Source organism: Gopherus flavomarginatus, chromosome 4 (genome assembly GCF_025201925.1).
Source record: "Gopherus flavomarginatus isolate rGopFla2 chromosome 4, rGopFla2.mat.asm, whole genome shotgun sequence".
In the NCBI taxonomy this organism is placed as follows: Eukaryota; Metazoa; Chordata; order Testudines; family Testudinidae; genus Gopherus; species Gopherus flavomarginatus.
In genome coordinates, this window is record NC_066620.1 from 74,615,604 (window position 1) to 74,628,019 (window position 12,416).

At 42.7% G+C, this 12,416-nt stretch overlaps 1 protein-coding gene across 2 annotated transcripts in view; it reads right to left on the reverse strand.

The window, feature by feature from the left end:
* KIF26B (kinesin family member 26B) overlaps positions 1–12,189 on the reverse strand; it is a 462,886-nt gene extending 450,697 nt beyond the window's left edge. Inside the window, exons 1-2 of one of the 2 annotated variants that reach the window (XM_050950367.1) lie at positions 11,235–12,189; positions 10,126–10,557 (exon numbers count right to left, since the gene is read on the reverse strand). In XM_050950367.1, coding sequence (XP_050806324.1) covers positions 10,126–10,557; positions 11,235–11,297 — 495 coding nt within the window. In that variant the 5' untranslated portion in view covers positions 11,298–12,189. Of the gene's footprint in view, positions 1–10,125; positions 10,558–11,234 lie in introns of those variants that run through there. The other variant, XM_050950368.1, reaches the window with a different exon arrangement.
* Between the last annotated feature and the right edge of the window lie 227 nt (positions 12,190–12,416).

Sequence of the window (12,416 nt, forward strand, 5' to 3'; positions counted from 1 at the left end):
GTGGCACCTTATAGACTAACAGACGTTTTGGAGCATGAGCTTTCGTGGGTGAATACCCACTTCCTCAGATGCATGTCATTCCAGGATATCATTCCAGAATGTAATAACAAAAGTGTCATATGTAAGTTTCATATGCTGTTCTTCTTAGCACTGGTGAGGCCTCAGCTGGAGTACTGTGCCTAATTCTGGGTGCCAATTTTAGGAAAGATGTGACCAAATTTAAAAAAAAAAAAAAAAAAAAAGTCCTGAACAGAGATACAAATATGATAAAAGGTTTAGGAAACCTGAACTTTAAGGAAAGATTAAAAAAAACTAGGCACCTTTAGTCTTGAGAAAAGATGACAGAGGGAGGATGAGTAGTAACTGGTTCAGTCTGCAGTAAGGCAGATTTAAGTTAGATATTAGGAAATCCTTATAAAAATAGTCCAGCACTGGAATAGGCTTCCAAGGGAGATTTTTAAGAACACATTAGGCAAACACCTGTCTAGGTATACTTGGTCCTACCTCAGCACAGGAGGCTATGACCTCGAGGGCCCTTCCAGCCCTATATTTCTATGACTGTCATAGATAATTAAGATGGAAATACTAATTGGGGGAAGATATTAGAACTGCAAACAGCTGTTCATTTGAACCACAGTTTGAACTAATCAACAAATTTTAGCAACCCACTATAAAGTGATACAATTTTAAAAGACCAAACTAAACAAAAGTTAAATATACATTGCTCCAGTGGTAAATGGCTTTTTAACATAATACTTTCCACATTTTGTGATCTTTATAAAACATGAATTGAATTATGAATCCAGGACAAAATAGGGGTGGGAGAAAATCAGAAAACCAAATTGAGTCTTGGATTTACTGTCCAATAACTTTATATTATTGATAGCAGTGTTTGCCTCAAAATTTATTGAGTCAAGTAGTTAAATAAAACTAGTACCAAAGTTCTAAATTAGTTACACCTTAGACACATTTAGCAATCCCTTTTGTCAAGGGATACAATAGGTGAAATTTGGCTTTTTTCAAATTGTGATTGCATTTACATAGATGTTCAAGTCAAGCATGTTAGTCTAAATGTTTTAGCCATCCAATAGCTGAGGGAATGGAACTGTGCAACTCCATGAGGGAGCACAGCAGCCCCATGCATACGATCTTCCTCTCTTAACTGGACACAGCAAGAAGGGGAGAGTCACAAAGGCCCCATTTCTAGGCATTTGCACAGATCTGACTATTTTACTTCTGAAGCAATTTAGCTTTGCCTACAGGTGGTATGGAAGGTCAAAACCAGGCGGCTGGATTGCTGGATACGCTTTGGCTATGTTTGAAACTGCTATCTTTTGGAAGGGGTTAGTTGGTTAGTTCTTTGTTTTTGAAGTCAATGGTCAAGCTCCTATTTACTTCAGTGGTGTGAGAATTCCACCCTGGCACAAGTCCATTGATTTCAATAGCATTAACAAGGTATACATTTGGACCAGTATTTTTTCAGAGGACCTGGATCAGCATTCATGTCGCATTCCCCGTCAGAACCTGGCCCGGGGAACCTAATGATCCAACTAGCAGACCAAATTTGATGATGAATCCTGGTCACATGCCACCTGAGGCACGTTGCACATACGCTAAGAAGTATTTTTTCCATGGTACTTCAGTGGTGACATAAGTTCCTAGCAATATTTGGCATATTATACCAAGAAGCTCACACTCAATTTTCAAAATTCAGTACTATTTGTTTAAAGGATCTGTTAGCAGCCTCTACATCTGGTTTTTTGCTCTGTTGATATGATAGTGTCCTACTTGGAGAAGCCCCATCAGATAGTTTGCTATTCACCAATGAGATACCTCCTTGTGGCTCATCTGATGTCCCCTCCTTCGGTTGCTCACCCTGTGGTGGGATGGTCTCTCTCTCTCTGGACTCAACTCCTCACTCTTCCTAACCCAAGGAGGTCCCTCTTCATGGCTTGGCCTTCTGGTCAGGTCAATATAATTTTCCCCTTTTAGGGTGTCAAAGTCCCTCTGGACAAACTGTCTCAGGCAGTTTTCAGCTCCACTGCTCAGACTGTACCACTTCTCCAGTGGCTGGTAGGGGAACCTGTACCCTCCCAGTGCTCCAGGTTCCAGTCCAGGGACTATGTCCAGCAAACAGTCTCAGACCCTGTTACTGTTTCCCTGGGCTCTTTCCTACTTTCCCTTATCTGCTGGTCCACCCCTGGAGCTTCCTCTGATCTCTGTGGCTACCGCACTCCGTTTGCTCCTTCTCCCCCTCAGTTCCTGCTACATCTGTATTCCCAGGGTTTACTCCCTCCTTGGACTCCTCTTTGTCTCTTGCCAACTCCCACTTCAAGAATGAGACTACAGAGTTCTTCCTATAGCACCCTTTTACCACCCACTTCCTCTCCTTATGCTCAGTCCAGCTCCTCCCCCAGCTGGGCTTCATCAGCCATTAGGCCTTATCAGCCCTGATTCTTCTCCAGGTGCAGCCTGTCACAAGGTTAATCGGCCCTTTTCTTTAACCACTTCCTCGGGCCTTGAGTGGCTAGACGCTGCCTCACAGCCCAACAAAAGAGGTAGATTGAAAGCATAGATCAAAGAGATAGATCTGAAGGAAAAACGTTGAGCAGAAATGAATGCCAGTTTTATCTGGAATAACTTGTACTCTACAGCAGCTGCAGATGGACAATCGCTGTGGAGTTGTCTGGTTACTGGACTTTCTTTCACATGTCAGTTAAATGAAAGATCCCAACAACAATCAGCAATATTAGTCAAATTATGCTCAGTTATGTTTTTGTAACACCACTTAAAATCAAGGAGGTTTCATGGGAGAAATTGTGATCAAAGTTTGGCACATATGGCCTTGGAGGATTTGGTCCCATAAACTATTGAACAGAGACATAACTAACTATTAGTGTGCTCATCTGTGACTCAACCTAGCTCCAATATTATTCATGCTGTGTAAAAGAAAACTGCATGTTTCTTTCAGGTGAGCATTCTAAAATTTCAAAAGAAAAATAAGCACCTCTGTGCATGGAAAAGAAATAGAAATGTGATAATTAATTTAGCATCATCTTATAGAACTTCACACTTCCTGGAAAAGCAAAATGGCACCATTTTTGTTTATTGGATTGTTGCTTTCCTAAATCGGGGACATATTGTAGTGTAAAGGTCTTAAGCATTTGCTCAACTTTATGCATTAAACTGCTTTCCTGAACAGGGATTCTTCCCTGAATGGAGACCTCAACAAATATGGACTGGAAACTGCCTATCCAAAACATGAAGTGGACTTGCAGTTTTTGATAGCATCTAATATATGTTAGTGAAGTGTGAGGAATACCATGCACATGTTTTTTATGCTGTGGCATGACACCTCCATTGTGACATGTTATAAACTAGCAGTGTGACATACCAATCAAAATTATGTGCGACATGCCTCACAGTTCACAAAAAGCAGCAACCCCTATAACATAACAATGCAAAGCATGAAAGTCAGGTATAGTGCAGAGATGAGCTGTCCAATTCAGTGCTTGGAAGCATCTCAATTTCTGATCTTAAAGGGCTCATTGTTGATGTGGCTAAAGCTGTGCAAACCTGAAAGATACTGTGGTCTTTCTAATAATCTGCTGACATAAGCAAGCATCCCATTACATACTGATGGCCGATATTTATAGTATGTGATATTTTAACGAGTACTGTCAAGGGAATCCATTATGGAACATTCTTCCCAAAACTATACACTGGGACTCTGTTCTTGTAGCACACACAAAAATTGCTACAAATGATTATATTCCCTTTTAGGAAGATAATCCAATGCGATTAGTTAAGAAACTACTTGGGACCCTAGCATATTCTCTGTGGATTGTAGAAGACACCTTGAATTGACCAAAATACTCAAGTTACCTTACGTAAGGGGCTAGCTATACACTAAGCATTCACCTGTTTCGGAATAATGGGTTGGCAAACCCATTTCACAGTTTGTGGAAGGGCAGAGTTTGGTCAAAATGTTACTCTCCCTCCTCACTCACAGAAACTGACTGAAATTTTCATCCTATGCAATTTCCTCCCGCTCCCCTCCCCCCCACCCTCCAGAGGTCGGGCCATGGCTGTCTGGGAGCATTTTCTGTTCAGAAAGGGAAACAATCTCCAACCAATTGAATATAGAGATGGGCCTGGTCCTAATTTCTATTTCAGTCAATAACAGTAAGCTTCTGTGAGCCCATAGAGGTGACTGCATAGCTAAGAACCTTGACAACTTCATAAGAAGGGATCTTCTTAACATACAGTATTTTCACCTTTCCCCAAAGCAAAGTTGCCATATGCAAGTTTGGGCAAAATAATCATATCAACATTATCTCACATACAGGAGTTTCAAAGTGAACTGTAGACCAGGTGACCTCCGGCTGCTTTCAATGGCAAGTTTGCATGCATTTTTCATTGGTGAAGATATATTCACCAATGAAAGATATATTGCTTTCTCCAATATACAGATCTAATTTGAACCATTCTAAGCAGCTGTAATTCCAGGGCACATGAGGAAGAATGTGGTGACATCTCTATTTGCCAGGAGATATGCAATTGCAAAATGTGTTGCAGATGATTTACACTAAATGTTTGGTATTGTGACCTGTGATGCAATACAAAAGAATACCTGTTGTCTAAACTTTAGTGGAATTAATCCCTGACAAATTATTGCCCCAGGCCATTTAAAAATCAGATTTCTATGCAATAATCCTATCTGCATTGCAATGAGTTGGGATGAAATGATTAGGTGCCTGATATTTTTGCACAGTGAATTAAGTCACTGTACTGGCTGGCCGTGCTTGTTCACAAATTAAAGGTCTAGACAGAAATGAAATTCCATTATTCTGCCACTTACTAAGCTTCGAGGAAGGGTTCATTACTGTTCTGTCTCTACTGGGAAGGTTTCTAAAGTAGCTACAAGCTATCAGGAACTTATTTTTCCATTATATCAACTGCACAGCTTTTTTCATTATTATTATTATTAGTCAAGCCTTTGACTACTGAACATTTCTGAAATGGGAAAAGGCTAAATCAACAATACATGAGCACAAGTGAGCAAAAGTTTCAGAAAAATACAAGATGTAATTTTTTTCGCCCTTAATCCACAGGACTTTTCATGGTAAGTCATAGGCCTAAACCGGATCTATTTATCCACCACCCAGGAACTGTGGGCCATTCAGCTAAATGGACCAGGATACAAACCACCTAATAGATGGTGTTTTACAAAACTAACCTCTGTTTCGGCCATCTCTAATGTTTAGTTAATATGTGTCAAGTAGATAAGTATAAGCATGGAAATTATTTCCAAATGGGATATATTTAAATTACCTTTTCTGGTAAAGGCCACTGTCATAAACAGATAGTAGGAGTTAATAGAACAGAAGTACTTTATATCTCTTTTGCCTGTAAAGGGTTAACAAAATTAGTGAGCCTGGCTGTCACCTGACCAGAGGACCAATCAGGGGACAGGATACTTTCAAATCTTGAGGGAGGGAAGTTTTTGTGTGTGCTGTTAGTTTTTGGTGGTTGTTCTCTGTGGGTTCTGAGAGGGACCAGACATGCAACCAGGTTTCTCTCCAATCTCTCCGATACAGGCTCTTATGAGTTTCAGAATAGTGAGTACTAGGTAGATAAGGCAAGTTAGGCTTATGTTTGTTTTCTGTATTTGAAAATGTGTATTTGGCTGGGAGGAGTTCAAATGTGTATTTGGCTGGGAGGAGTTGAATTTGTACTTGTATACTTAGGCTGGGAGGGTATTCCCAGTGTCTATAGCTGAAAGACCCTGTACCTATTCCATTTTAAATTTACAAAGATAATTTTTACTGTTTTTATCTCTTTAATTAAAAGTTTCTTGTTTAAGAACCTGATTGTTTTTTATTCTGGTGTGAGAACCCAGGGGATGGGGTCTGGATTCAACAGGGAATTGGTGGGGAGAAAGGAGGGAAGGGGGAGAGAGAGGCTAATTTCTCTCTGTGTTAGGATTACTGTCTCTCTCAGGGAGAGTCTGGGAGGGGGACAGAGAAGGAGCCGGGGGGAAGATGGATTTTCCTCTCTGTTTTAAGATTCAAGGAGTTTGAATCACAGTGATCTTCCAGGGTAACCTAGGGAGGGGAGGTCTGGGAGAGGGAACGGTGAGGGAAAGGGTTTACTTTCCTTGTGTTAAGATCCAGAGGGTCTGGGTCTTGGGGGTCCCCAGGCAAGGTTTTGGGGGGACCAGAGTGTACCAGGCACTGGAATTCCTGGTTGGTGGCAGCACTACAAGTTCTAAGCTGGTAATTGAGCTTAGAGAAATTCATGCTGGTACCCCATCTTTTGGACGCTAAGGTTCAGAGTGGGGAATTATACCATGACAGCCACATTTTGGATTTTGTTGAACCCCAGAACAAGATAACTTTGGAAAGCCTGAGACTGTACTCTTGAGCTGAATATTCATGTTATTTATACACACACAGAGCAGAATCTTTAGTTAACCCAGTTATTTTTTTAATACATAATGTCTGTGTTAAGCATCATTGAAGTCACTGGGAATTTTGCCATTGACTTGCATGCAGACAAGATTTAATCTCAAGTCTATAGTAAATGTAAAGATATCACATCATACATGTGTATAGACAAAGCTGAGTCTGATGCCCTTCTGAAGACATATTCCAAATGGGTCAGGTTCAGCAAAAAGCTTAAATGAACTCTTTTAAAAGAGAAAAGGATTAAGGAATAAAAACCTACCAATAGCCTTATTCATTTCTGAGACAGTCCCTATTGCTGTTCAAATGGCATACTTCATTAAAATTACCTTGAAAATATACTGAATTCCTTTTAATATACAGTACAGTGTATAATTAATTACAACCTTCTGAGATCAGTTGTGTTAATCAGATTCAACACATGTGTTTCAAGGTACAGTTACAGTAACTCATCTCATTCTCATAGTACTTAACCCCTGGAATGCAGATAGCTAGTTTGTGTACATAGTTTATATCTGTATCACCGGGGGAAAAGGGATTTGAGCTTTATGATGCCTGTTCCAGATGCCAGGAGTGCAGCGTTTAAATGGTTAAACTAAGGTAGAACTTCTGTAATTAGAACTAATCTTTCTGCCAAACAACAAAAACCTTAAATTTCCATCCTGTTGACATATTTAGAATGAATGTTTCTAGTTAAAGTTAAAGCTCCACACCTCAGTGCTAACAATGAGCTAGTCAGAGACAGCCTTGTTCCACATTAAGTATTGCTTTTTCTGTACCAATGTAATGCTTCACTGCATAGCTTCATACTCAGTCTGCTTACACAGCAATTAAGTGTGGTATTAGGCTAGATAGATATATGCAAACATTTTAAATTATATGATTACTCAGTATGAAAGAATTTATGTAGGTACAGGTTCAGATAAATCATTGCAGATTCTATTAATCTCTATTGTGTATATGCCAAAATAAAGCTGCTAATGGATTATATTCACTACCACAATATCAACTACCCAAAGTTATATGCATTTTAAATACAATATAAATGCAAAATGAAAAATATGTTTTGCTGACTATAGATATAATGCTTATGAAATGTCCAGGTTACTTTCAGCAGCAGCAGCAAAACAAAAAAAACTTGCAAGTCAGCTAGATCCATACAAGATGATTGATGCTTTTTAGATCCTATTTGATTATCCTCCCAATATTTCATAGTTACAAATGGATGTTGGTAATTAACCATATGGTGGACACTATAGCTCCTGCAAGGTGCTGAGCAAGTTGCTCCTGAGGGATACTGAGAACCATCCATTTGACCTGTTCCCACTGAATTAAATTGTCAAATGCCCATTGAAATCAATGGGAGCAGAATTGTTTCAGTGGGAGCTGAGCGTGTTCAGCAACTTTCAGAACTCTAAGAACAGCAATACACTAGATTCATTTATGGGCCTGATCCTGAAAGTCTTACATGAGGAATCTTTACAAAATAACCTTAATAAAGTCAATGGAACTACTCACATTATGTTTATTATGGTAGTGCCTAGAGATTAACCAAGAATGGGGCCCCATTGTCCTAGGCAGCTACAAACAGAGAAGACAGTCCCTGCTTACATAGATGAGGTAGACAAAAGATAAGAGAAAGGGATATCCATGCACACATACAAGCAGAGTGATGGTTTGTACATGGTATGTTAATTCCATAATTTATTTATTTATTTGTGAAAGGGGAGCATGCTAAATGGAAGGGGAAGACAGAAGCGACATTAAGGAGGAGAGGGAGGAAGAATTACTCAAGTGCATAAGCCTTGCAGGATCAGGCCTCTAACGCCATCACTGGCAGTTGGATTTTTATTTATTTATTTTGAGTGGACAATGCTAAGGTAAGTGATTCCAGGGAAATGAAGGTAATGACTCCAGCTTTTAGAGTGTTATAATAGAGAACCATACAAGAGTGCGGAAGAGTTTTTACCTCATACAATGAGATCTATCATTTAATGCCTGACATTTTATGATGGGCAGAAAACCCTACAGTTTATGATTTATCCAACCATTACTGTAAAATATGATTCCTCCTCTTATCTCAAATCTCACATTATGACAATCACACGGGCAGTAATTCCAAAGCTGGCAAGTCATAGCTGTTGCATATCATGTAACCTGAATTTTTTAAAATAAATTAATTCCAAGCACAGCTTCCTCAGGATTCAGCAACAGTTATGAATATTTAAGTCAATTTAACCCTTTCAACATACATTTTTTCTGGTTTGTGAATAACTCAGCTTAAACAAACCAGCTATTGAGATGAGGTTACTACTAGCCCTTATTCTGTTGTTTGGGATCACACAGATTCCCTTTCACAACACAAGGCACATAAATAAATAAATAATGGTGAATACAACAACAGTACTAAAAACCCTTCCACAGCAATCAGCTCTTTTCCTGGTACTTCTTTATTGTAACCACTAATGAAAACTCTTTGAAGTGGAAGAGTAAATATTATCATTTGATAATACTTGGGCCCAACAATGCAAACACAATTGCATTGTGTTACATTCTGGGAGCTCTAGATCTATTCACAATACAGCACTTGCAGGGTTGCTATGGAGGAGTCCAGTGCTTACAATTCTGTTGGCACTCAATCAGCCCAAGAGCTGCTGATCACTCTTTCAGGGCTGTTCACCTTAATCTTCATCTGCAATACAAGGGGGAAAACTACTGACTACAGAGGATGGCTTTAGTAGGGCCACATTTTCTAATGCTGACCACCCACAATCAGAGCCAGAAAAAACAACTCTGCTTTAGGTACTTAAAGAAGAACCAGATTTTCAAAAATGTTCTGCACCCAGCAGCACCCAATATGACACCTGTGGTTAGATCTCTCATCTCTTTAAGAGAGATCATTACCCTTATGGTTAGTGTTGTAGATGGGGACCTGGATGCAACTGCTTGCTCTGAAAGACTCCCTGTGCGGGTTTAGGTACTTCACTTTTTTCTCCTCAGTTATCCATCTGTAAAATGGGGCTAATGGTAGTTCCCTAACTCCCAGGGATGCTATGAGAATAACTGTACTGATTACTAAAAGGTACTCAAGATACTAGCATTAAGTGCCAAGTACGTACCTAGAGAGATCTGGGTGCTTGTTGGAAAGTCTGGCCCCTAGAGGGGAGGAGAGAAGCAGTATGAAGTGGAAGAGGAACCACAGATGCTCAGACATTTGCACAGTAGCCCATCCTCTGTTACCAACAATACAATAGGTATGTGGGGAATCAGAGTAGAAAATACCAGCAATGGAATGAAAGGAGAAGGCAAAGAACAGCTTGAGGGACTGACTCAAAACGTCCAGAAGCCTTTCACATGTGCAAGGGCGGAGGAGAGAGTCCAACAGGGACAACGCAAGGGGGGGGCGGCTGGAGGGACAGAAGAGCTAGGAAATGGGGAATAAAAACAGGGTATTAAAAAGCCCACCCCCCGAATTAGGGGTGACCCCGCCCTCCATCGATCCTGGCTGTGAGCCTGCTGGCGCCAGTGGAGCCCTGCCGGCTTTGGGAATGGGGGTGGGAGCATGAGCCGTGGGGGCCGGGTGAATGCCCCGGCCTGCTCCAGGGAGTGTTTGCACTCACCCCCCTGGCGGGAACCCGGCCCACGCGGCCCCGCTCACCTTGCTGCTGAAGGGCCCGGGGATGAGCAGTTTCAAGGCCTGTCTCTTCAGCTCCACCAGGCGGGCGTTGCAGTTCTCGCACCAGACCCCGCTGCCGGAGCCCGGCGAGGAGCCGCCCCCGCTGCCAGAGCCCGGGGAGGAGCCGCCTCCGCTGCCGGAGCCCGGCGAGCCCGTGCCGAAGCCCGGGGAGCCCCCCAGCGAGCCCGGGGAGCTGCTGCCGATGCCCGGGGAGGCAGGACCTGGCGAGCCGCTGAAGGAGCCCGGCGAAGAGGTGCCCGATCCGGGAGACGGGGTGCCGGACGAGCCCAGGACGGAGCCGGCTCCCTCGGGGGCTGGGCGGCTCCCAGCCCGGGATTCCTCGTAAGCTTTCCGGTACCAGCTCTCGGGCGAGAAGGGGGCCGCGGGCTTGGTGGGCGAGCAGGGCTCGGTCACCTGGAGGAGGAGCAGAGGGGGAGGCAGCGGGTGAGGCGCGGGCAGACCTCGCAGGGCCGCCCAGCTGCCGTCGGTGATTGCGGCTGCTCGACCGACCCCAGCTGGGAAGCGCCCGGCCTCCCGCGCCCGGCATTGTCTCCGGGCGGCCACCTGAGCGCGGGAGGGGGCAAAGCGGTACCGGCCCCGCTTCCGATCCCCACCCCGCGCCTGTCTCCAGCCCCACGCCCTGCGGTAGCTCGGGGACTCCTTCCCGGGCAGGGGGTGGCAATACACGCTGCACGTGTGATCGACAGAGAATCGATCCCGACCGGCGTGGGGCCGCGCAAAGCGAGGTCAGCTCGGATCGCACATTGAAATGCCACCCGGGGCTGGAAATAAAAACAAAGTTCCGCAGGGAGGTTGAGGAGGGCGAAAGTCTACAGCGATCGCAAGGGGAAAGGAACCCAATGCACTTCATGCAGTTGAGAGCTGGTTGAATAGACCAAGTAATATACTCAGCCAGCTGAAGCTCTGAATGGGAACATGCAGCTTAATAAGGTTCACATGTTAGTACCGTTTGTTACAGGTCAGTTTACAGGGAAAGCTATAGCATGGGTCCTTGGGAAGGAGGGGGAATTAAAATCCTTAGTGCAGATGGATTTAAAAGATTCCCTGCATTTCATGTATGGATAACTTACCCCATATTTCCTGCTTCTGGTTGTGACTGCAATTCTGTCTTTATTTCCAGCCACTGAATTCATGATGATTTTTATAAAACAGGAGAATGTCCAAAAAATTTCCCCTGTTACATCCAAAATAGAGAATTTTCAATCCACTAAGGTTCACCAGCTGGCTAGATAGATTGTAAGCGCGGCACCAAATTCAACCTTTCCCTCCAGAGAAAATACAGAGCCCAGAAGCACCATCAATTTTCAGGCAAATGTTTTGGATTTTTTTTTTCCTTCAAAACATCTTTTTCCTCATGATCTTCTCTCTCTTTCACTTACACCCCTTGTTTTCATAGACACACCAACATCCAGAGTATCAGCATTTTCCCCCACCAGACAGTACAGTTTTCCTCCACACGTTAAATGAACAATCACATCCAAGGTAGCTTTAGGAAGGTATGAGAGAGAAAGCCAGAGAGCTATGCTCTGCCTAGAAGCAGAGATTTCTCTCTCTGCTACTGGTGCTGTGGTAACTTGTTTCCTTCACTAAGGTTTGTAACTGAGTTAAAAGAAATCCTCCAAAAATATCAGGATCCAGTCTCTGGGAGGAGCTTCTGAGTCTCTTGCAGCCAATATCCTTCTGCCCATTTGTGCCTGACAGTTTTGTAAGGGAAAGGAAGACTCTGGCTATATAACACTCCTTGGTCAGCAGAGGAGCTGCAGAATGTTTGCAACTGAAGCCCCTGAAGGCTTTGAAAATACTGTCAAAGCTTCATTGCAGTTCTGTGCAATAGGTTAGCTGCTGAGGAGGTTCCATTTTATTTTGCGGTGTTTCTTGATTGACATTTGTGATTTTTTTTCTTCTTAAAAACAAACAAAACCCCAATCACCTTGTCGCTTCCCTGCAGTTATTGGTTAGTTGCCAGTATCCAAGGCTTTAATGAACACGATTTTTGCAAGTGTTCCAAATATTGTATAAATAATCATGAAAGGAAAGCAGGCTGGAATGTTTGCCACATCTATAACAGTCACTAGAATCTCTTTGTCTGTTATTGTTTTGAATGTATTAATTAAACTTGCAATAAAGGGCATGTTACAGTGACTTGTTAACAATCAAATCCCGAAGTCTTACTGCGTCTCCCCCTCTCCCCCATCCTGTTTCATAGAGAAAGGTTATTTTGCCCCGATCTCTATTTATTTCAAATCCTGAAG